The sequence below is a fragment of the Centroberyx affinis genome, unplaced genomic scaffold, assembly GCF_046629955.1.
Source record: "Centroberyx affinis isolate AG114_WGS23_722 - 3 ecotype Tasmania unplaced genomic scaffold, CSIRO-AGI_Caff_v1 ptg004420l_1, whole genome shotgun sequence".
Taxonomy (NCBI): Eukaryota; Metazoa; Chordata; class Actinopteri; order Beryciformes; family Berycidae; genus Centroberyx; species Centroberyx affinis.
Window position 1 is genome coordinate 88,329 of NW_027282098.1, and position 25,686 is coordinate 114,014.

The 25,686-nt window shown below is 44.7% G+C and overlaps 1 protein-coding gene across 1 annotated transcript in view; it reads left to right on the forward strand.

Moving 5' to 3' along the window:
- The first annotated feature begins 1,799 nt into the window (after positions 1-1,799).
- Positions 1,800-25,686, forward strand: part of fndc1 (fibronectin type III domain containing 1) — a 34,688-nt gene continuing 10,801 nt past the window's right edge. Inside the window, 18 exon segments of the mRNA XM_071543949.1 lie at positions 1,800-1,872; positions 8,149-8,343; positions 10,007-10,075; positions 14,037-14,282; positions 14,646-14,744; positions 15,009-15,126; positions 15,339-15,526; positions 16,197-16,304; positions 16,807-16,995; positions 17,107-18,399; positions 18,466-19,801; positions 19,847-19,935; positions 20,102-20,217; positions 20,619-20,730; positions 21,003-21,101; positions 21,104-21,331; positions 22,503-22,577; positions 23,628-23,765. Coding sequence (XP_071400050.1) covers positions 1,800-1,872; positions 8,149-8,343; positions 10,007-10,075; positions 14,037-14,282; positions 14,646-14,744; positions 15,009-15,126; positions 15,339-15,526; positions 16,197-16,304; positions 16,807-16,995; positions 17,107-18,399; positions 18,466-19,801; positions 19,847-19,935; positions 20,102-20,217; positions 20,619-20,730; positions 21,003-21,101; positions 21,104-21,331; positions 22,503-22,577; positions 23,628-23,765 — 4,771 coding nt within the window.

Consider the following 25,686-nt stretch of genomic DNA (forward strand, 5'->3'; position numbering starts at 1 on the left):
TACTTTACAGGTGAATTTCCATGTTGGGGAACCTCACACTTTTACTCCACTATGTTTCATAGACAATATCCTAGATCAAACACCTGACATTACCATTAAGAAAATGGGTTTTGCTCAGAATATCAAAATGATGCACCTTTTGACTTTGGTGCATCGTATACATTGTTAGCTATGCAATTCAAACTTGTACTTCAGTCTGAAATCTCACTGACTTTTCATCAATATAATCAAGCCATCGTTCAAAATCCATCATTGGGAGAGTAGAATAAAACTTTATTATGTGCACAAAGTGGAAAATTTTCTTTGGCATCATCCAGAACACAGACATCAGTGTACAATGAATATACTGTAATATATAATATAATACTTATCAAAATCATTAAAACAGGTGAATGCAACTATGTTTTACTACACTAACTACACACTAATCTTTATAGATGAAAATTTAAATGAATGTATTGGTCATGCTATAGTGAAAAACAACAGTCCTGTTCAAAATCCTGACTTTACTGCGCACTTGTTATATTTTCATATAGAAAACCATAGCTTGTTGCTCCATCTAGTGGTTAAATTATCTGTTTGGAAAATTGATGTAATTGTGTACTTTCTCCACAAATTATGTCACATGTGGGAGTTACTTAGTTTGACTGATTTGATATGCATATTGAGGTAAGGTGCTGTGCTGGTTTAGCTTGCCACATCAGATGAATCACTGAGATCCATGTCAGATTAAATATTGTCAATAAAAGGAAATGATCTCTAAGTGTGTTGACTTAACTCATGTTTCATCCATCTTTCTAAATGTGAAAATGTCAGAGGATGGTCAAAACTGAGGGTGACATCAGGCTTAAGGCGCAGGATTTGTTCTTCCTTCCTTCCTTCCTTGCTCTGGTGTGGTCTATGATCGTTCAGTCCAAACACTGATACAAACACAGCTGCTGTCATTTAGAGAAACCACACTCGCTAGATTAGACCAGTGTTTTCCAACCCAGTCCTGCAAGTTTCTGTTCTCTCTTTCCCACTCTTGCACACCTGATCCAATTAAGGACACTTTTATTCCAGCCCAGCTCAGGTAGATCTATTTCTTCATTCTATTTATTCAGTTGTTATTACAGGAGACCCACCTAAAGGCAAAACTCCGAAGAGAGGTCTTTCTCATCCATTTGCACAGGATCTATACATCCTATCACACAAAAGTAAAATTCTGTTTATCGTGGCCAGCTGTAGGGCTTTCCACCTGTTATGAGGCTGCCACTTTGGGATGAGATCAGTGCCGCTCTTACCCTGAAGAGGGAGACATTTTTTTCTTTCAAATTTTTGTTTTATTGATCCATAATCAACAAGGTGTCACTATGCTATATGGAAAACATCCGAGCAGTGTCAAATTAAGAGAAAAATAAAATTAAATAAACTAAACTTCAAAAAACATGGAGTTAAATCTCTTCAAATAGGCTACATTCATTATGTTTCACAGTTTAAGGACTTTTACTTCTTGACTTATTGAAGATTTGAAAAACAGTGTGATCTCATTGTAGAAAGCAGCAAAGTTTGAAGAGTCTTAAAAAAACAGATTTCTGGATGCAATATTGAGCCAATACCATAACATTTCCACAGAAAATACTTGGTTTTCGTGAATTCTTATCCTCCATAAAGAAACCCAGAGTGGATGTCAGCGTATTGAAAGGCAGGAGTCCCATCGGAAGAGGCAGACATGTGGGAGGGGAGGGGTGGCGTGTCCCAGCCCTCTCCATCCGTCTGCTGCATGCGCCGCTCCGCAGCAGTAGAGCACCACACTCACTATGGCATTAGCCGCAACCAGGACGCTCTTGGCGCTATTCGTCACGTTTTGCGCATCAGGGCGTGGGTGGACAGGTAAGATTCACTATCTGATTCATTTGTGAGCAGGTGCACGACTGGCACTAATGTGTTGTTCATCTGGGGCATCAGTTTGCCCAGTTTGGTGGAGCAAGGAGTTCACATTCACACTTTTGAACAGCTGCCTTCTCCTCCTCTGCTTCTTCTAATCGCTCAACTTTTGTTTAAAAAAAAGTTGTTTCATGAAATAATTGCAGCAATGTGTGATTTCGATTACGTTTCACAATACTGTTTAATTAATATGTAATGTTTACATAGAAAAGCTCATGCACTACCTGAATGCACCTGAATGCATACTCTGATTCTTGTATCTGTCATTTCTTAATGCGTGATTCCATTGTGTGAGTGTGTGCGCGCGCGCGTATGTGCGTGCCTCTATTAAAACTTTCCAAATCACCAGTTGCTGAACATATTGCTTCGCAGGAAAACGAAATAGGTGAATTGTAGCTATTGAGAGTGTATTCGAATATTTTAATCTAGAAAGCGCAGTCTGATCATTTACAGATGTTGAAAGAGCCAGTTTAAGTGAGCAATTAAAGCAAATTTGGACTGTGACATTATATCTTTTCATCCTTGTTACTTTATGGAGGGAAAATATGATGCGGGTCTCTTAGCAGCGGTCATGGAATATGCCCTTACCTCATACAGTAGGCACATCCTGAAGTCACTTTGTTCAACAATTAGAAGAAGATGACAAATATTAGGCTACATCATGAGGCATGTGATTTAAAAAAAAAAAAAAAAAAAAAAAGTGCTTTGTTTTCTTCTGAATGGTCCGGTGCCAGAATGGTGACCTAATCTGGCCGAGGTTGAAGACTCAGTGCCATGGGAGAGGGGGGAGCGCAGGGGGCTTAGTGAGGCTTTGGTCCATGTGTCTCACACTTCCTCTGGACTGTGTTGTTTTGCTGTTTGTTATGGCATCTCAACCATCAACCAACTGTCAGTAAATGGGTGTGATTTGCCTGATATAATGGCAAAATGAATTATAACATTCATAAGAAATGACACCAGAACCACATCACCTCATCTGTTTATAGTGAGCCTTTAAGGACTGACAGCCTGCAGACTTTGAGACAGGATGTTATCAGGAGTCACTCCATCCCCTGTCAGCGCGGCGATATATCAAATGGACATAGCATTTTTAACAGGCGCAGAGACGGTGCAAACCGCAGCGCACATGTTTTAGAAGTTCCTCGGGCCCTGTTTGTGAAATCAATTTTTGTGGAAAGAAGCCCCAGACAGTAAAAATATCCAAAGTGCCGTAAAGTTTTGGGGGATTTGGAGAGGGAGTACGCTAACCTTTCTGGCCGAGTTTAAAGGCCACGTTACCATGGGCCCCTCTTCCTCCTCCCCTCCTCTCTTAGTCTTAGTCCTCTTATTTTGTCAGTTGATCTTTATGTTTCTATATTGCTTCTTCTCAACTGGAAGTACTTAAAGTATGAGGTCATTGTATTTTCTGACTGCTGCTGTTTGTTGTGGCCCTCTGTCTCCTCTCCTGCTCCTTGTTTTCCTTTCCACCTTCCATCTGTTAGGACGTTTTTGCTGAGCAACTTTTCTGCAACACCCTGGTTCACTGTCACTCAGTTATGTGCATTCACACCTGGGAGCTGCCCAGTAAACCCACGGTCTACTACTGCTGGCCACTGAGCTCATTTACTTTCTCCACTCATATGTCATCAGCTTGTCAGTCTAAAAAACCCTTCAAAACCACCGATGGTTTTAGAGTCATGGTAGGATCTGGACACCTTACAGGTGGGGGGCAGGACAAATAGAGAGAGCAGAAACATACTCTATTTGGATAAGGAATAATGTCAACTTCTTCCATGCGTCCACAGTCCATCAACTGCTGGAAAGGGAGAGTGGAGAGAGAGAGTAATTGGGACAGAGAGTGAGGGGAAAGAGGGAATCATGTCCTTGCAGGCCAGTGGAATTTAATTTCTCTGCTCCACTTAACATGCTGGAATTCTGCAGGAGCTCCCCGTGACAGATCTCACAGCGAGCTTTAGGAATCAGGAATTTCATAACGTGAACGCTTCGTATTGGGAAAATATGAGAGAGAGAAGGTAGAGGGAGAGAGATAGAGAGAGAGAGGGAGCAGCACACGACTAATATTTTCCACAATACCGCTAGGATTGTTTGATCACCTGACATCAGCCGACCCAGCCGGCTTCCCCCCCAGCCTTCACCCTCCACCCCCACCTGCAACTCGGCTGTCTGTCAAACCTGCCAGCACTGGCACGTCTCGTGTCATGATGTCATCTGTAGGCGCCCTTCCATTTGTTTAAACAAGTAGCACCTGGGCCGTGAGCACACCTGTCACAGCACAGTATAGATGTCAGGAGCGCGTTGCAGGAAGAAACAGCATCACCTTTACCGACGCTGCAGACGCCAATTTCCGTCAGTGACTGAATATTATGATCAATAGGGGAAAGATTAATGGGTAGAGAAGTGAGCTTGTGACTGGGAGGTCCACTGGCTGAAATCCCCATAGAGCAGCTGGGAAAATATAGGCAATGGAAGAGACCAACACATTCTCTCCTCTCCTACAGAAACTACCTTTGACATGCCCTTGAGCAAGGCATCTGCTCAAGGGCCTGTGAGTATAGACTGTAACTGTACTGACCAGCTTCCATTTCTACATGCCATATGCCATATACAGTATCTCATATATGCATGCATGTAACCCTGACTACCTCTGCCAGTACTCACCCCAGGTTGTTGCTTTAAATAAGAGTGTGTTCTTAGTCAACTTGCCTAGTTTTGCTTTAAATAAGAGTGTGTTCTTAGTCAACTTGCCTAGTTAAATAAGGCTTAATTACTACTAATAAAATAACATAGACTGGTCTGACTGGCTGGTGATTGATGTGCCTGTGTGACAGTCATAGGGCTACAACCAGCCGTGGTCATGGCCTCAGTCTGGTGCGTTGGCTTTATAGCCCAGTTGAATAGCTACTGGAGAGAGTTTATTGAATGTCGGAGGTGAAAAGAGTTAGGGATTTCTGGCCGGGCTAGTGGCAGAGGTGCTGCTAGGAATTCTGTGGCCCCTGCAGATATGACACCGGGCCCCCCAGCCAGACGCATCTATGTTCAGACAAGCAGCTCAAATCTAATTTTTTTCTTTCAACAGTCACGTTTAGTCAAGTTTTCTATAGTCTCAACAGCAGAAAAACACATAAAATCTGATCTTCTCTGATCAAATTGAAACCACATTCATAGGTGGTTTGAAATCTCTGAAAATACAGCTCAGTCTGACCACTTAGATTTGAAGTGATTTTTTTTGTGACTCTCCATGCAATACGTATTTGACATCACACGTTGCGACAATAAGAGCAGAGCCAGGAAGGAAAATACCTGCAGAAATGAAGATTTCATTCCTCATGCATTGAATACCTGCTGCCTTGCAATGAGAAAATGCCTTCATAAACATCAGAATGAGCAACAGGGACACTTCCTTGTCACTAGCTTGTTGCTAGCACCCAGAGTTATTGGATAGAAACGCGCCTTTAGTCAGCGTGTGCTCACTTCATTACTATGACAGTCAATGTCGAAACAACAGCAAAGGATTATACTGTCTAAACGCATACAGATGTGCAAAAATACAATCTGGTCACCATGTGGACAGTCAGTCCTAACTCAGCGCTGTATCACCAGACCTCTGAAGGGCCTCCTCAAGCTTGGCCCCCCCCCCCTCAACACACACACACACACACACACACCCCACCCACCCACACATACACACTTGCGGCACCCTCGGTTATTGATGCGAGTCTGGTGAAGAGACAGTTATTGGGGGTTAATGGCAAACTCATTAGGGGTGAATGGGAGGTCAGTGTCTGTGGTTTTTGTGGCAAGGTGAGAAGGTGCTCTTGTAAAAGTGGGGCATAGTGCAGGTGCATGACCACAGGTATTTTCTAGAACAGTTTTACAAGAGGCCTTTGACATCGGGGCTTACCTGCATATGCTTCTTGTGCCGAACCACACATGCACATACACGTGTGTCCGTCTGTCTATCTGTCTGTGTGTCCGTGAGTATGCATGTGTGCTGCATATCCTGCCTCCCTTACACACATAAACACACACACACATACACACACACACACACACACACACACACACACACACACATATTCCTCCAATAAAGACACTGACATAATGACCCCTCAGGCCCTGCCCTCATTCTTCACATAGTCAATCCTTTCCACTGTCTAACTCAATCTCACTCTGTCTGTCTGTCTGTCTCTCTGTCTGTCTGTCTATCTATCAATCTATCTATTTATCCCTCTTTCATTATGTACTCATACCTTACCCACGAGCACACATACACACGTAAACACACTTTCCTGGAATGTCAAAGACTCGATATCTAAGGGCAATCTGGGGAGACATAAACCCACACAGTGCAAATAAATGTCATCCACATTCAACAACACAGCATAGAAAATATAACATTATTGCCCCAGTTTCCCATAGTAACGCCCTGAAGCCAAGCCAATCTCCATAAGATTATGATGTTACAGCCACTCAGTTGCTTAACTGCTTCCCAAACTGTTTATTCTTGGATGGCGACCATGCATGTGCTTTGCTTGAAAGAGTCTTGATTTAATCAGAAATCTCTGCTTTGCCCTTGGATCATGAATTTCCAAAGAGGCCAAATCATAGATTGATGTCTGGATAGAGGAACAGATCCCTTCCTACGTAATACACGGCCTTATTGGAAACAGGGTGGAAGCGATTGAAGCGGGTCCAGACTTGTGTCAGTGCAGTCTGTCTCGAACAGCTGATGAAACTGACTCCGCTGTAAGCCGCCATTAATGAGGAAATAATGAGGAGAGATAGTGTTTTGTTTGTGCTTTGATTGGAAAACGCTCACACACTTTCATATGCGCAGTCACACTCTCGTATGCTCGTCTCCATGTGATGCGGGCCTGTATCTCCGGGCCGGGTGCCAGAGTGGTGCTATCTGCAGTGAGCAGAAACAGCGATGAGCAGAGCTTTCAGCACATACTAAAACTCCAAGTTAAGCAGAGACAACATTGTGGGCCCCTGAAGAGCTGTGACTGTCTATAAACTGTAGCGCGAGAGGCTTGAGTGGCAAATGGTTTGTGAATGTGTAAAGTGAAAGTGCAGATCCAGCTGGGCTCACACCTGCAGACAACAAGAATTCAGAGTGATAAAGCCTTTTTGTGGCCATGCTAACCCAAAACTACTGCTGTAAACCTTTGGGGAGCACAGAAAGTCATAAGGGCTCACTGTTTATGAGATGGACCGACAGGCCCGCAATGCTGGCAGTTATATGTATGAATGACCATGTTGAACGAACTATGTTAAGTTCTTTAGTTAAGATATCTGCAGGTATATCTTTTCCATAGAGCCAATCACTCAGAATTTAGGATATATTTGATCGAGCCTTTTATGTATCGTATTATTATATCAAACATTGTAAACAGGATTGTATCCTCTGCCGAAGTATTGAACACTTTTTCCCCACCAGGCTTCAGACTTCTCACGCATGTTCCTTGGCAATTATCATGATGATTCAGCTGAGGTTTCAGCATCCGTGCAAACGCTCCGGCATAAAGCCATTGTTTGTGCGCATGATGAACTGAGTAAGCTCATTTCGAGCATCTCAACCGGAGGCCATGTCTTCATCCTTCTCTGGTGCCTCTCAGCAGCTGTCCTTTCAGACAAGCTAAATTCAGAGTTTTATACCAATGTATTAATATGCCACTAAACGCTTTATTGCATTATCTGGGTGTAATGTTGGCCTGCTAGAGAGTGATGCTGTCATCCCTGCAAAACATGATGCCTTAACATGCAAACCAGAGCGAGAGCAGAGTATCTGTTGTTATCCGAAACAGAGTGGTGGTTACTATTGTCTTTGTTTTGTTACGGGTGAATCTAGCCAAGAGGGAGAAAGAAGAATCCGCATTGTCCTGAGCCTTGAGCATCCAACCAGATCCTCATTTATTTATATAATCATCAAATTAGTTTGTGTTTTTCGGGGCTGTCTTACACGTAAGTTTATGCTTCAACAGAATCAGAGTTACTTTACACGCCAAGTACAATAAATGCACAGGAAATTGCCTTGGTGACAGTGATGTAGAGGCGTATTAACAGCTTACAGAGCTTGAACAGTAGGCCTGCATGCTGACACACACGTTCAAAGACAAAAGGCTGTCGCATGCAGTGCAAGGGGACAATGCAAGATATATTATGGACGGCAGACTATACAAATAAACATCCAGCGTTCACACAGACTGCTTTGTGTTGCAGCAGAGAAGCCCCAGCGGCCACACAGCGGGACGCAGACATCTGCGGACAAGGGCCTGAGGGTGGGCTGGGAGCCTCCCGTCCAGCTGGATGGGAGTCCTGTGGAGCGCTACAGCATCGGCTCCAGCAAACCCATGAGGTCTCACCGCTTCACTAAAGCGGGCAAGGACAGCCGCTCTCATCTACTGGAGGATGTAGGTAAGAGAGAGAGGGAGGGAGACAGAGAGGGTGAGAGAGGGAGATATAGGAGATGTTTGCATCAGGTGTGGGCATTGAGGATGTCCATGAGAGACGTGGAGGAAAACATGGGAACAAAAGAGTATGTGTTTGCGAGCGACCCAGGGGAGTGCTGGTAGCACCGCCAGACAAAATAAAAAAAAAGTCACTCCGAGGAAAATAAACAGGAGGGAAAGCAAGAAAGAGAGGTTTGGCTTGAACTGCCCGAGTGTGTTTTCAGATCCTGGAGTTCTGCACTTTCTCAAGACAAGTGCCAAGAACGAGGAGGGGATGAGCAAAGCTGTGTACAAAGCAGAGGCGCCAGGAGGTGAGGTGTGAGCGCGCGCGTGTGTGTGTGTGTGTGTGTGTGATTCATTTTTATCAGAGTATTAGTTCATCATTGGATGCGCTGTCGTTGACGTTTGCCAGAAACAAGGCGCTCTCAAGGCTGCAGAGTGTGTGTGACCGGCCGTCATCGTCCCGGCCGCGCAGCAAGGCACAGCAGACAGTAGTTATTTTAGACTTTTACCATGGGGACATTATTTTTAGGTCTTAACAGCTTCTCTGGTAATTCCTAATCCCACCTTATAAAACCCGAGTCAGGGCCTTACGTTTCTATACACATACAGTTTGCAGAGTTGACGCAGTGGAGCCTGCTTTTGTCATTATTCCATTTTCCTCTGCGCTTGGCATGGTGGAGCCATACTTCATCAGCGGCACAAAGCCTGCAGCCAACCCTTGTTTTCCACATCCAAACCCAGCCCAGCTCCTATAACCCGATCCCCTGTGTTGTGGTCACTTGCTTTGAGTGTGTGTGTGTGTGTGTGTGTGTGGCGGTGAGGGTGAGGGGGTTTGCTAAGTTTTGCAGTCATGCATTGTCTTCTATTGTGTGCGTGTGTGTGTGTGTGTGTGTGTCGGCGCGTTCAAGTTTGCCTCCGCAGATGCCTTTGTGTGTGTGTGTACGTGTGCTCCGCGCGCGCCGCCCAGTGTGTTGTGGCGGTCTTGTGGTCTATCCGGCTCCGGTGCAGCGTGCCATAAATCTATGGCAACCAAGCTGTGTCTCAGTGTTGCTTCTCCAAACATTCCTTGCAGATCGATCTGTGTTGTTCCCTCAGCAGCATGCGAGCAGCATCGGTCGTCATAAATAACACCAAGCTGCTCCCCTCCACATCATTAATGTGTCTGGCCGGCCTCCGTTAGAGCAACAAAGACGGAGAGATGACTTATAGTGGGCAAGGGGGAGAGAGATGGAGACAGAAAGAGAGAGAGAGAGAGAGAGAGACAGAGACAGAGAGAGAGAGAGACAGGGGACATCCACCTTTCTAACTAATACTGGGCAAAAGTAAATCATAGGCATTCAAAAGTAGACCTGCACACACCATTCCTGCGGCATAAAAAAAATGAAATACATGATAAAATATGGAATAAATGATAAAATGTGAAATACAGATATACAACGTTTCAACCTGAACAGGTCCTCATCAGGTCGAAATTGTTGTGTGTGTGTATAATAGATTTTTTGTGAAACTGTGTGTTTGTGAAACTGTGTTTACTTTTGAATGTGTATGTCATTTGCTGCCGGTCTCATTGCATATTAGCTGACATTGGCCATGTCATTTAACCAGGAAACCTGTGTCTCTCTCAGATCCTGAATGGGTTAACCTGGATGGCTTTGCTGTGTTGGGCGGTGCACCTGTCAACAACTCGTCAGCAGGTAAACCCCATCTTTGCTAATATATCGCTACACAACACACAGGAGTGGTACGTCTCAACTTATAGCCGTACATGTAAAACTATCTGGTGGAAATTATCTGCTGTCATCGCAGCTATAAAAGGAACTCCCTCTAATGTGATTATTATTTGCCATGCTGTGGCTTGGAGCGGCAGACTCTTTCTTTGATTCCTTTTCCTCCTTCATTGCGCCTCCTGTCCCTATGGGAGTAGTATGGGAGTAGTATATATACTGTAAGTAGGGAAATACACACTAGCAGGGTACACACTTGTCCCCAAACCCATCGATGAACCAAATCAAACAAACATTTGTTGTCTTTCATGTGGTCAGCCATGTTGACTTTCACATATTGGCCTGTCACTGCTTTCAACAGACTGTAAAATGGTAAGAATTTGTAACTACCAGATAGAGGCTGGTAGAATCCCTTCAGATCCTCAGATGATTCATGTGTATCTACAGAGTGAGAATAAAAAAGCCATTCTATAGTTATATTCATCCTTTCCTACCTTGTCCCCCTTGCCTGTTTTCTAATAAGTCTTCTACTCCACTGGCAAAGTAATGCATATGAACATGGGTAAACTTCAGACTGGAGTTTTAGTTAATTCATTCATTTTTTTTTAAACCACTTATTCCTGTTCAGGGTCAAGGGGGGTTGGAGCTTATCCCAGCATGCATTTGGGCGAAAGGCAGGGAAACACCCTGGACAGGTTGCCAGTCCATCACAGAGCTAACACTCACACTCACCTCACCTGACTTCTTTGGACTGTGGGAACAAATCCACGTGAACACGGGAAGAACATGCACGGGAAGAAAGCAGAACCAGCAATTGAACTCAGGACCTTCTTGCTTTGAGGCAACAGTGCCACTGAACCACCGTGCCGCCCCGAGTTTTAGTTGAACAAACATTTGTCTGAGGCAGAGCTGCCCTGGAGACACAGCTAATCATATTGGTTGAGTTAAACATCAGTGGAGCCAAAGAACGACAATTCTTCTGGCTGAGTAACATCCTGAAGCCCAGTGAAAAGGGGAAGGGGTAAGATAGGAGGTAGCTAATGTTATGAAGTCTAGTGCTCTTGCTAGGCTACTAACCGAAAAAATGCAATACAGCACTAAGTTATCTAGGTTAGCTAGACTAGCTCACCTTATACTATAGCTGAATCTAGGTAAGCTAGTTAGCTAGCCTGATGACCTTTCATGAATGCCATGGTCTTGAATGAATGAAAAAATAAGTCACTGTCATCTGTATTTTTTATTAATATTGTGACTAGTCTTCGCCATCCTTGTCAGTTAGCTAACTTCCCCCTACGCTACAGTTTACAGAGTTTACAGCTCTTCAGAAGCCTGCAATGTTGTCTCTGCTTAAACTGCAGTTTTACCTTGGCTAACTGTGGCTGAGCCCATTGAGGTTTAACATAATTTAATAAGATTAGGCTATTTCTGCCTCCAGGAAATGGTTGTATTCAAGTTGGTCACCATGAGGCCAAAACCACCAATATAAACAAAAATCTATTTTATTTTCATAATGGCATTAATTTATATTTTATTTTCATGGAAAAAATGTGCATCAGTCTGATTCAATTTACTTCAATGTTTACTATGCATTTATGTTAGCAAAGTTTGGACTTGCTTTAAACGGTAGGTAAATTATTTCATAGAGAAGAAGGTGGGTAAAGGTGGGAGTTTAATTGGGTTCACCCTCCACTACATCCCTGTTCTCCTTCAGCTAGTGTTAAGGAGGAAGCTCTGACAGACAGAAGGTTGTTGGTGTTTGAGCCTGAATGCGTTGAGGTGGGTCTCTGCAGCAGCGGTATGTCTGTCTGGAAGCCGGCCTCGCAGCACCTCGGACCATCGGGCTTCCAGGAAAGACAGCGATGATCTGGCAGTGAGAGGATTGTGGAGTCAATGGTTTAGTGGTCCGCGGCGTAATGACCTGGGCCAAACTATGCACTGTGACAGTTTTCCAGAGAGAGAAGGAAAGGAAGAAGAAAATAAGGAAAGGGAGAAGCTGGCTGATTAAAACCAAATGGGGTTATTTCTGTGTTCAGTCAGCAGCTAGTAGCAGGACAGACAGTCAAACAAGGACAGAAGTGGTAAAATATTGGTCAAGAGTCACCTCACACATTACCAAGTAAATACCATGGTTACATCAGTAGTTATCAAAAATATCTGAAAAATTGTTATTAATGCACAGAAAATGTGAATAAAAACATTTATTACAGCACCTGTATTGACTAAGGCAGTAGTGATTAAACGATTAAAGCGTTGGCTCAAAATCATAATGGCAGTTTGGGCATCAAGCTGCCCAAAGGGGCATTAAGAAGCTGAGAGAGTACCAAAAAAATGCCTAGTCTATTTGACGAAGCCCTGTACCGTTTGAAACCAGTTTGTAGCCACTGATGATAGTCTGATGGGCTGAGACATTTGCTTACATTTTTTGCATTCACTTTTCATTTCTTGCACCATTTCACATTAAAGTAAACTTTTTTTTTTGCTGTCTCAGCTTCTGAATGCCCTACTTTTGATGCTTGGTGCCCTACTGGCTGGTGTGCAAGCTTCTTTTCCCCTCCATTTGATGGTTTTTGATCTGTTCGTGCACCAGACAGGCAGGCTTGATGAAAGACAGGCAGACGGGGAACCGTAGAGAAAAAGATGTGAAAACAGGATAAGCTGAGAGGAAAGGACAGGAGATCTGGAGAAAGGGAGTCAGAAAGAGAGTTGGTGCATCACCAGACAGTCATCAATGCAAATAGCTAATCTGTAACTTATCAGTCTCTAGATCCAGTGGGAAAAACTCCGCTCAGCTGTGCTGGCAGAAGAGAGTGGAGGCGAGACAGAGACAGAGAGAGAGAGAGAGAGAGTGAGAGAGAGAGAGAGAGACTGAATGACGGAGAGGGAGAGCTCCAAGTCTCGCTCACACAAACCATCTCTGTCTTGATGGGAACTTTTCTCCTGTGCGTCTGTATTCCCCGTCACCTCCTCTACTCCTCGCTTCATTATACTTTAACCTCACTCCCTTCCAGGTCCTGTCACTCAAATATCCATTCTGACCAATCCATCTCAGCAGTGTTTTCCACCACACATATTTTTGGTGGGGTGGAAAGGCCATCAGCATTTATTTAGTGACACTAAAACTCTCCACTGAAACCAAAACTACTGAAATTCTTTTTAGGGTGGCAGCCGCTCTAGGAAGGGTGTCCAGGTTGGCCCACCCCACCTGTTCGGTGGTAGGGGAAACATTGCATCACAGTATTGTGTCGACCCCACCAATCCCTTGAGTTTAGCCAAATCCACTTTCTTTTCAAATCTCAGCTGATTTGTCAGTACTCACCCAGCTGTGCATACAGTTAGCCTGCTGGGAAACCGGGCAGATCCTTTTCATCTGCCAATGATTATGAGAAAGGGATGAGGGAGGGAAAGAGGGAGGAGAAGAGAGAAAGAAGCGGAAAGAGTGGGAGGGACGGAGGTGTTTTTCATTATGTCGTCAGTGCTATCGCTCGGTGCGGCAGCCAGAGGGTAAAGACGGATGGCGGGGGGGGGGTGAAGACGGATTGGGGGGGGGGGGGGGGTCGTCTGGGTGTCTGAGTCCGTGTCCAAGATGGAGTCACCACCAGGGTGGGATTACAGCAGGAAGCAGGAGAAGTTGGAGTAGATGACAGGGGCATGGCGCGCTCCCGCAGCGTGTCCCTGTTGTGACAACTAGCCATGTTTACAGTCACTGTTGGATGAATGTGACGTGTAATTATGTGTTTATCAGTGTACGGATGTGTCTTTTAGAGTGGGGCAATTACATCCAATGATTTTCCATGTTCCAGTTAGACTTTCAACAAGGCTCCACCGGCAACATGAGCACAGAGCACAGATCACAAATGAGCTATGGGGTTATAAAGGCAGGCTGAACTCCGGTGCACTCTGACTCTTCCTCTCCATCTTCATCCACCGACAGGTCCGACCCCGTCTCCGGACACAGCAACCAGAAAGGAGCCTCCTGTACAGGCTGCCACCAGGGTGGGCAGAACAGCTCACCCATCGGGTGTGTCCGCTACCAGGACCCACAGGAGGCCTCCTCAGTCCTCCTCTGGACCCAAGCAGCCAGAAAGGGCTTTGGCAGGAACCCCCCTGCTGGACAGGAGACGCCACCACCACCGCAAGCCTCAGTCTGACCAGAGGAACCGTAACACACAAAAGCTAAGTAAGAGGACCCACATCTTGCAATCTTAACTACATTAGTTACACTGATAACATTATGTATGAAATGAAGGTAGACAATCTTAGGAACACCTCCTCCTTCCATGAAACATCAGTACTCTACTTCAATCATGAGGGAGAGATGTAGATGAGAGGTAAGGTACAGATTGAAGTAGGTTTCATGTGTTCCAAATACTTTGTGCACTCTACTCTTTGAATCCAGATGTTATTTTGTGGTTTTATGTTTCTTTAATTGAGCTAAATGTGTAAATACATAAATAAATAAATAAATGTATACATTTTGGGTTAATTTTGGGTGTCCATAGTGTAAACCCTGGCCGTGCCTGGTATCCCTTTCTGTTCATAGCATCTGAGTCCGTTCATGTGGTGTCACTGCAGGCACAGAGAGCACTGGGTCGGAGCGCACCCGCCAACAGAGCGGTCACCACCAAAATAACTGCACCAGGTACTGGCATGTTTATAATGTATCACTGTAGCTTACTAATATCTGTGTTACTTGACTGGACTGACTTAAGTTTTGGGTAGAGAGACCAATAACTAAATTCAAATGATCTTGGCCAATGAGGTATTTTAATCTTTGAGTTACTTGGGTATACTTAATATATATGAGAATATGAGCTAGACATTTTTGTCTATGTGTGTGTGTGTGTGTGTGTGTGTGTGTGTGTGTGTGTGTATGTGTGTGTGCGTGCACGCGTGTGTTGACCAGAGCCAGAGGAGTACGAAGCCAAGGACATCAGTGTGAGGGTCATGTCCCCTCAGTCTGTCCTCATCTCCTGGGTGGACCCTGCTGTCGAGATGGAGAAGGTCACCCCAGGAGGAGCCAGGTACAGTTCTGTTACTGTGTGTGTCTGTGTGTGTTTGTTAAAGAGAGAGAGAATAAAAGAAAAGAGAAAGAGTGAGAGAGAGAGAGAGAGAAAGAGAGCATGCGTTCTCTGCTTAGTCTTTGGAGAGGGCGGATTCAATGATGTGTCTCATTGCTTGAACCCTCCATAAGCACACATTGGACTTAAAACATCTCCATTCTGCCTTGACCCAGATACTATACAGTGAAGTACAGGGAGAAGGGTGAGTCGGCGCGCTGGGAGTACAAGGAGAGCACCCAGAGGAGAGTGATGATCGACACCCTGTCTGCCGATGGCATGTATGAGTTCTCTGTCAGAATCACCCAGGGAGAAAAACACGGCAAGTGGAGCGTCTCCGTCTTCCAGAGGACCCCCGAAGCAGGTATGCTCTGCCATTGCCTGTTAAAAAGTGGCTAAATTGGGTTTAGGTGACTTTACCCTCTATTCCTGCTTAAAATGTCTGTTGGATGACATACAGGGATTGATTTAATAGATTATGTTTTCATCTCTTAACACAGTCTATGTTCCATAATTGCTGCTTCCTTTAGTGTTTTGAACCATTAGTGGTATGGACACTATCTGTATTTGCAATTGTACAGTTTTCCCCATTAAAATGGATCATTAAACTCAGATAGTTGCACTGTCTCTTTGCTGTTTTCTCATACTGCACTTTCACATTCAATGTCTACTGCTCCTGTTTGATATTTGATACTAGTCTTGGCTGCTGCTCTGTCATGAGTAGCTTTCATACCATGTCATGGCCGCTCCTGAGCTGGGGTTCACTTGGATGTCAGCATTTACTGTCTGGCTCGGAGCTCAGATCTCCATCTGCAGTTCCATAGATGATCTCAAGGGGAGGTTCCTGGAAACGTATGGCAGCAGTATTTTCCTTGGTTGAAGTGTACTGGCAGGAACTTCCTCGCTGTTTTTACATGCTTAAGTAGCACTTTCCTCACCCGTTCCCTCTTTTTTTGCGGCCTCTGGTCTCTCTCTTGCTGCTACTCTTTTCCCTGCTGTCTTTCCATTCATTTGTGCTCTCCTCCACTTGCTAGCACCGTCCGGTCCACCGGAGAACTTTGAGGTCAAGCCGATGAGAGGGAAGGGAACTGCTGTCACAGCGACCTGGGATCCACCTGAGGAACCCAATGGGCGGATAAGAGGTCAGACCTGGAAGACTGAGCTGTTGAACCAATGCACTCCTGTGTGTTTTAATTGTGAATATGAATTGTGTCCTCCTTTTTTAAATAAATCTGGCATTATTGAATTACTGTCAGGTGAAAACCTTGTATCCCCAGTATGTTGACTTTGATAATTATTTTTAGATTGAATTGATGCATTTTGTTAGGTTTTCACCTGAATCATCACGCCACCTATCTTCACTTCAGTGATTTATACTCTACCACCTTATCAAGGTCAAGTTTATTTATATAGCACAATTCGTACACAGGGCAACTCAAAGTGCTTTACATGATTAAAAGAGAGAAATAAAAACAGAGATGGATAAGATAGAAGTAAATAAGTGAAGGTAAGAAAATTAAAAGTAAGAAATTAATAACAGGAAAAACGTTTCTGAACACAGAAAGTTAGAGTAAGGGCAACGTTATAAAATCAGTATTACAGTATAAAAATCTATCTTATATAAAAATCTATCTAATCTTATAGAGTACATCCTGTCGTACGCTCCTGCTATGAAGCCATTTGGAATGAAAAGTGTGACGTACCGTGGCAGCACCACCTCAGCCACCGTAGACGGCCTCATACCTGGAGACCGCTACATCTTCAAGATCAGAGCCACCAACCGGAGGGGACAGGGACCACAGAGCAAGGTCTTCAGTGTCGCCCTGCCAGGAAGTAAGTACGTTTGACTGTGTATGTGTGTGTGTGTGCACGTGTGCTTTGTCTGTATAACTGTGTAACTCTAAAGTTACTTCTGCTAAGCTAACAATTTTTGTCTCTTGCCAGCCAGCAGTGCTGCCTCATCGTCCTCGAAAAACCAGAACAGTCGCAGAACAAGCCACACTCCCTCCAAGCAGGATAGTTACCATGACGAACCCGACCTCCAATCAACAGAGGTGACAGAAGAACCAACCACACCGCCTCGGATAACCCAGGCTCCACCCACCAACAGGCGGGTACGCCCACTCTCCCAGACACGCTCCTATCACAGCATCTTCTCCTCGGTGAGGAGCTCGGCCAGGAATACAGGCACCAGAGGCAGCTCATCCAGAGGGAGGATGCCAGATAGAGAGGCGGAGCAAGAGGAGGAAGAGGAGAAAATACCTACCACGCCACCTCCAGAAGAACAGACGACTACCACTGAGGCTGTAGAGGAGACAAAAGAACCATACAACGATGTGGTTTCCCCTGAATCTGAGGATGAGAACGAGCCCCTGACTACTGAGACCCCTAGCCTCAAAGTTGTGACTCCATCCCCAACTAAACCTGCCTCTAACCCTCCCAAACCACCCCCTAGAAGGCCAGTTAAGATCAGGGTCCATCAAAGACCAGGATCCAAGGCTTCTTCCTCATCCTCATCCTCATCCTCCTCTTCTTCCTCTTCATCTTCTTCTTCCTCATCCTCCACCTCCTCCTCCTCCTCTTCCTCCTCCCCTTCTTCCACTTCCTCCTCATCTTCATTGCCCTCCACTTCCTCTTCATCCTCTTCATCTTCTACTAGCTCATCCTCTTCTCCCTCACGTACTCAAGAGTCAGCAGCAAACAGAAAGGACCATACAGCTTCCACATACCCAGATAGCAAAACCACCTACAGTCAGCCCAGCATAACACATACCAAACCCTCCACTCCTGCCCCAAAGCAGACCAGTTCACAGCCTCAGACAGAGGCGCCGCCTATAGGTAGAGGCTCTGCTGCAGCAGGGCGCACCAGTGGGTCTGCGTTTGGATCCAGGTTTGGTTATGGCCGAAGAAATCCTGGAATTCTGTCAAGAGGGAATCCCACCCGATTGTTGAATGGTCACAAACAAGAATCAGCTTCAGCGACCTCCTCCCAGTCCAATTTACCAAGCAGAACTCAGAACCAAGCAACAAACACACACAGTTCAGGAACATCACAGTCCACTTCACCGTCTAGGTCTCAGAACCATGAAACATCAAACACTTACAATTCAGCAATATCCAGGTCCAGCTCAGGAAGCGGGTCCCACAGCCAAGCAACATCAAATACACATAATTCAGACACATCACAGTCCACTTCACAGTCCAGATCACACAATCCCACAACCTTAAATACACACAGTTCAGCCAACCATCCATTCACTTCACAGAGTGGATCACAGAACCCCTCCACATCAGACACATCAGACTCTCAGTCAACTTCACACAGAGGATCTCACAACCCTGCAACTTCACACAGAGGATCTCACAACCCTGCAACTTCACACAGAGGATCTCACAACCCTGCAACTTCACGTAACACACACAATTCACATAGTTCACACACGCCAACTGAGCAAGACACAACATACAGGGAGGGAAACGATAACAGTAACTACAGAAATACTGAAGCAGATACAGAAGCAGAGGTTGCCAAAGTTGAGGAGGCAACCTCTAGCTCCCACTCCACCGCATCTAATGCACAACCCACAGAGGAGGAGAGGAGGGAGGAGGGAGGAAGGCCAGAGAGCAGCTACAAAAAACCTGTTCTTTCTCCTACCAGAATTAACCCTTCGTTTGCTGAAAGATTCCCTTGGCTTGCTACTCGTTACCCAGGCAGGTTTGGTTCAGGTTCAGGGACAAGGGTCTCATCTTCCAGACAGGACGGGTCGGCTCGGGTCCCCTCGAGCAGAACGTCATCCTCCATGGGGGCAGGTCGGCCCATTTTGAGAGGGACACCCACTAGGGTGTCGGGGGCCACGGGTGCTGCAGGAGTATCCTCGATACAGGAGACCAGTGAAGATCTGAAAACGCCTTCCTCTCGTAACCCACTGAAGAATGGGGTGGCGGCAAGTTCTCTTAAGCCCTCTTTGACCAATAGGAATACAGAAATTAGCGGATCAAGACACCCAACTACCTCCTCCTCTTCTTCTTCATCTTCCTCTTCATCTTCTACTTCTTCAAACTCCAATTCCCATCATTCCACAAGTGGAAATAGAGACTCAAGTGAGCCCAGCCCTAGAGGAACCACTAATGACAATAATAACGATCACGATGAGGATTATCTGGATGAGGGGAGTAAAGAAACTGATGACAGAAATGAAAAATTTCCTGACCCCACCGCGGCCCCCAAACGCCCTACTTTAACATCAGTCAACCCTCATAGAACAACGGAGGACAACGAGAGCGCAGATACAAGAGAAACGTCATCTCGGACCAGGACTGGCTCATCTTCTGCCGTCTCTCCATCTCAACGGCGTCCCGTTGTAGGGACTAATGGAAGGGTACGCTCTCCTCTGCTGACAGGCAGGCAAGGTGTTAGGTTCCCCGTTAGAGCACAGCCAGCACAGAACACTAGGTTGGGCTCTCCAACTTCTGGGTCCTCTTCATCATCATCTACCTCCTCCTCTTCTTCCTCAAACTTGCCCCAGCCGGTGTTGACCTCAGATCGTGGGGTTGGCAGCGGCACTAGTGTGACTAGGACAGGGGGATTGATTGGAGGGACCTCTCAGTCTACATCGTCGTCATCATCGTCTTCACCATCGTTATCATCAACATCAACGTCATCATCATCTTCATCTAGAGACAGTTTTAGGGGCCAGGGGACTAGGACTCGCCACCCCAGCCTCAGAGGGAAACCCACCAATGGTGGAGGACTCAAACCAGGCTATGGAAATGGTAAAGTGCAATTGTCAAATCATTAACAATGCCAGGTGTTTCTCCAAATGTGCAGGAGTTTGCATGAGGAAAACATGAAATGATAAATAATGTGCTATTGTTCTCAGTGTAGATATAAATAATGAATAATGATAATAATAATGATCTAAGTCATGCAATAATTTAGGTAAAAATGGCCGTCCCAACCTGACAGCAACACACGATAAAGACTCCGCTTCCTCTAATGGCAACAGCAAATCTAATGGTCAAAGGTTCATCACTGGGCCTGATGGAACCAAATGGGTAAGCATCTCTTTAAAAGATTGAATATATTTGTGATCTTGCACTTTGCAGAACATGATTCTCTTTGAGCAATACCAGGTGCAAAAACATGTCCATGCACTTTTAGACAGATAAGGATTTGAATATTATTCTGTGTTGTTAGAGGAATAACATGAATTACTGTAGTAGAATAATTTATTAGTTAATGCATCCAGTTTTTGCTTTATCCTTCCAATATGTCTTTTTAATGCTACAAATCAATAGGTCTGGTATCTATTAACTGAGGTGCTGTATTTACAAGCCAGGATAGTGAATAGAAAGAGTATGACTTAACTAAATCTCACAGTCATAATGAGACCACGGTGTAAGTTTTAGCTCTAAAGGTTGATACAAAGATTTGGCAAGGATTTCTATCTCCACAGGTCGTGGACCTGGAAAAGGGGGTTCTGATGAACGAGGACGGAAAAGTTCTCCAGGACTCCCAGGGCCAACCCAGGAGAGTCGTGCTTGGCGAGGATGGACGCACCATATTTGGTGATATGCTTCACTCACTCTTGTATTACATTTCAATAGCAACACAGCTTGAACTAGAATAAGGGGCTTTATTTGGAAAAACGTGCTTTGACCTAATCCATGATTCCACTTTGCTATTGCTACACCAAACCTGATGAGAACATGGACCATCCATGTGCCCATGTGTTAAGCTTGATTTAAATTACCAATATAGTATATTTGCTGGCTTATATCCCCAGACAAAATAAGAAATTTTCTATTTCCCCTTCTCACTCCACCCCACTCACCACCAGACCACATGGGTAGTCCACTGGTTAACCAGGAAGGCCTGGCTCTGTTCGGCCACGGCCGAGATAGCCGGCCGGTGATCAACCCCAAAGACAAGGTCCTCACCGTGGGGGGAAACCCGTGGTTGGCTTGGACCTGCCTCACCTCAGGACCACCACTACCACCACCACCACGGCTCCTACCACCACACCTGAACCCACCACCATCGAATGGATAGAGGAGTCTACCACTCTTCCACCATATCCAACCTGTCCACCTGGAACCTTCTCCAAAACAGATGAATACGGGTATCCAGTGCTGGATCCAGATGGGATTTTGGACTGTTATCCAGAAGGTGAGCTTTGAGAAAGAGAGACCCACTTACAGTGCATGACATACTTCTTTTAAGAGATGGTTTTAAATAGTGATTTGCACTACAGGAATCGTACAAAGTACTGCAGTCCCCTACCTGCCAGATACTGCCTATATGGCTTTTCAGTTCCAGTTCTAAGTCAAAAAGTTAAGAGCCAGAATAGTGAACAGAAATAAACATGACTTCACTAAATCTCTCAATTGTATTGTTTGTCATATCCATCCCGGCCAAGGCCATAAGTGTTTCCTGTCTGTACCCACAGAGTCCTATAACTCTTGTGTGATCTGGTTAGAGTGTGTGTAGATGTGTGTGTCAATGTGAGACCGCAGGAACCACATGTAAGACTCCACATCTGGGGCCGGGCTGTGGTCAGAATAATGCTGGTTTAAACACACTCCTTGGACTGTCAGTTGCACTCTGCCATCAGTGTTACTACACTATACACTAGGCATGGAAGCACACTTCCACATGTGCATGCACACATATAGTATGCTATTTTAGTAGCCTGAAAGTAACACCAGAAACATGACATTTAACAGATTCTATTATTTAAAAAAAAACAAAAAAAAACATTGCAGCCAAACAGAAGAAAATGCAATGAAAATAGCTTATTCTATAGAAAACTGACCAAAAATTGACTGAATCTGAAATAAAAAAAAATATAATAAAAATAAAATTAACGTAAAAATAATGTAATTTTTCTATTCTGCAACTACCTCACACAGACACTATGACTTTAGATTGTGTAAGAGTTAACATACTACAGCCCTATATATTCTCCATACATGTTATTAGTCCAACAGGGGCACTTACAACCTCAAACCCACCCACACACAGGCAAACTCAGACAGTCGGTAAGATGTTTCCTTCCTTGTAAAGTCTAAATAGGGAAAATCAGAGCCAGTAGAGCGTTTACAACACTTTTTGACTCTGCTTTTGACTTAGGGTTAGCTTGATTACACTTTGTGAGATACAACCCAATGTTACTTTGGTGTTAAAACTGTGTGTGAGGGCTTGTGCCCATGTGTTTGTGTATGTTTGTGTATACATGTGGGAGCGTGTGTTTGTGTCTACACTTGTGTGTGTGCCAGCTTGAAAATGTGTACATAGTTATGTGGAACTGATGCTACAGCTTGTCTTACTTCTCTGACAGAGGAATCCTCAGGAATGGAAATGGACTACATGGTTACAGGGGCCGTGGTGCCTGATGCTTTAGCTGTTGAGGAAGGTATTGGCTAAGGATGGCTACAGACCGACCTACCGCCACTGGGCTGGGATGGACTGCACTGCATGTTCATTGTTTGTTGAATGTTTATCTATCTGTTCATCTGTTTGCTAGCTCTTCCTCTCTATAATGCTTTGCCTTGCCTGTGGTCTTCACTCTGTTTCTCTTCTTGTGCGTTTGTTTGGCTCGGTTTGGTTCAGTCTTGGGGTTTTGGACTGTTTCCCATAGCGGACTGTTTTTAATCTCTTTTATCCCAAAAACTGGACCCGCACTGCCTGTGAACTGCATTACTAACCCAGAGAGAATGCCCTGGCTTATGATTTAATGTGATGTATTTGCTGGTCTTAGTGTTGTTTTGTAATGTAATGGCTGGACTCTGACTTCAGAATGCCGAATGGAAAACTGCACTGTGATGTTTGGTTGATGTTAGCCTACGACCTTTGTAATTTCACTGCAGGTGTTTGGATGTCTCAATGAATCTGATGCCTGTGAGCAGCATTTGATTTTTCCTTTCTTTTTTGTTTTTGCTTGAAAAGTCACATGGAGCGGTACACTATTTTCTTAGCATTTCCCCCTGCCATGGCTCAAAGCTGTGTGCAGCATGTGCACCGTATGTGTGTGTGGACCATGATGTAATGCCAAGGTCCATTGGTGCTGCGCAGGGAAAAAACACAGTGATGGAAGTGGAAGGAACTAATTGAATTCACTCACTGAATCCCTACACATTTGTCAGGCTTGGAGATTATCCTTGCAGCAATCCGTTGCGAAACGGCCATCACCCCCCCCCCCCCCACTCCCCCCCCCACCCCTCCCCCCCCACATGGAAAATATGGGTAGCAAAACATTACACAATAAGTTGGCTTTGGGTGTTCGAGGAAAATAGGGTCATTTCCAATGAGATCACACAGTTGCCCGCAACCAATTAAATCTCTTTGACACTCGCATTACATGACTGTGGTGACAATTACAAAGGATTAATGAAATACGGCAGCGTGTTATTGCAGTTTTAGGATTTAAATAAAGAAAACTGACCGACACATCTGTTGTTGCTAGATGAGTTTTTTGTCCAGACCACCCTGCCGCCCCCCACCACCACCACCACAGAGGGCTCGTCTCCGGAGCCAGACACCAGACCCTTCAACAACAGCCCCTCATCCGAGTTCGACCTCACCGGGAAGAAACGCTTCACAGGTACATGTCAAATTAGTTTGTGTGTCTGTCTGTCTGTCTATGCGTGTGTATGCTCATGTACGTTCGTTGGTGCTTGCACAAACGTGCTGCGTTCAGCAGCCGTCACTCAACACACCACCGTCTCCTCCTCTTCTGCCCGCCACACAAGTTGATTCAGGATCACTTTCCTAGACTTCAGCCTTGACTTTACGGTGTAGCTCTAACCCCCAGACTTCAGGTTCAATATCACATCCCCATTATGCGTGATGGATCTCTTTTTAAGGGGAACTTCACCTCCTCGGATGGACAGTAAGTCATACTTTCACTAAATGTACGAAAAACCATCCTTCTCCCTCTATGCTTCTCAAGTAGCTAGAGGTTGCACTTTTTTTGGAGGCTCCTGTGAGGTTAGTCTAAATGCCAAAAACAGACAGATAGAGAGAGAGAGAGAGAGAGAGAAAGAGAAAGGGAATAAGAGATGTTATTTTTACCTGACAGCATAAATAATAGCATATGGCTCCAGCTACAAAACTTAAAAACTTGATTGACCATGCACACTTGGATGCCGAGTATCATGTGTATATATGAGTGTCTTTGTTTGTGTGTGTGTGTGTGTGTGTGTGTGTGTGTGTGTGTGTGTGTGTGTGTGTATGTGTTTTGACGTGTCCCTCAGCGCTGTAAATAATGATAGGGCGAAATGTGTGTTCTGTTTTCTTTCATGGAGGAGAAATAAATTTGGGCCTCTATCTTGGCTCACTCGGTTGCACTTTGTAAATATATTCACAGTATTTGACTGCCTCATATATTTTACATTAACAAAGCTAGGCCAAGAAAAACCACTGCTCAGTCAGAGAATACTATCTGTGTGTTGGTCTGGCATGGCAATCAAAAAGATTAGTTGTGTTATCATTGTAGCACGGCTGATGGATGATAACCTGAACTGACCACCAGTGCTGTTTCAGGATAAGAATCACTTTATTTCCCAAGTACGATAAATGTCTAAATATCTAATATTTTACAATAAATGGAAGATATCAACAAGTTGAAAAGTAGCACAGTACGCACATGGCACAAAGACAGTAGTGCAAGACTTATGATAGACAGCCGACTATACATATCACTCTGCATTTATACAACATCTATATCTTCAAGCAGCATACATTTTATAATGTGGATCTAGCTCTTCTAGCACAGAAGTGAACTCCTGTCCAGCTTTCCTATAGTATATATATCAGGCTTTTTTGTAGCCCAAATCATAGTGTGAGTGCCATTACAACTAGGGTGCCCATTCACACTGCTGAAGGGCCCATGAGCAAAGCACTAAACCTGTCAGCGTAATCTTAATGGATGTTTCGAACGCCTTCCATCGCGCCTTACATGGTAAATGGACTGCATTTATATAGTGCTTTTATCCAAAGCGCTTTATCCCTTACATGGTATCATAGAAGCAAGGTTCACTGAGGACGCAGTGTTGAGGCACTCTTAAAAACTTGAGGCCTCCTGCTCCCTCTTTTACTGTTCTTATGTGTTCACTTTGGCCTCTGCAAGCCTATCACCTCATCTGGCTGCATAAACAGACTCTCTGGACAGTAATAAAACCAGCATCTATTCGACTCCAACCTCCTAAAAACTACTACTGATAATGTCAGTGAGTTCTTCCCTGCCTTTATCTGATGATGTTTTCCGGATTTGTCATGTCGTGTTACCTCCCATTTGAGAGTGTTGCCAGTAAGAGCGTGGATAAAACCTTGAATAATGAGTCCAGTACCGTTTATTTGATTGAAAAAGTACAACTTGTCACTGTCATTTATATTTCATTTTGTTAGAAGCCTGTTAAAGAGGAATATTTATAGCTGTTTCTTTATCAGTGCTAGTGTCAGACCAGAAGCAACAGTGGAGCAAATTACATGGCTTATTCTGGACACCATCTATCTTGGTAAAC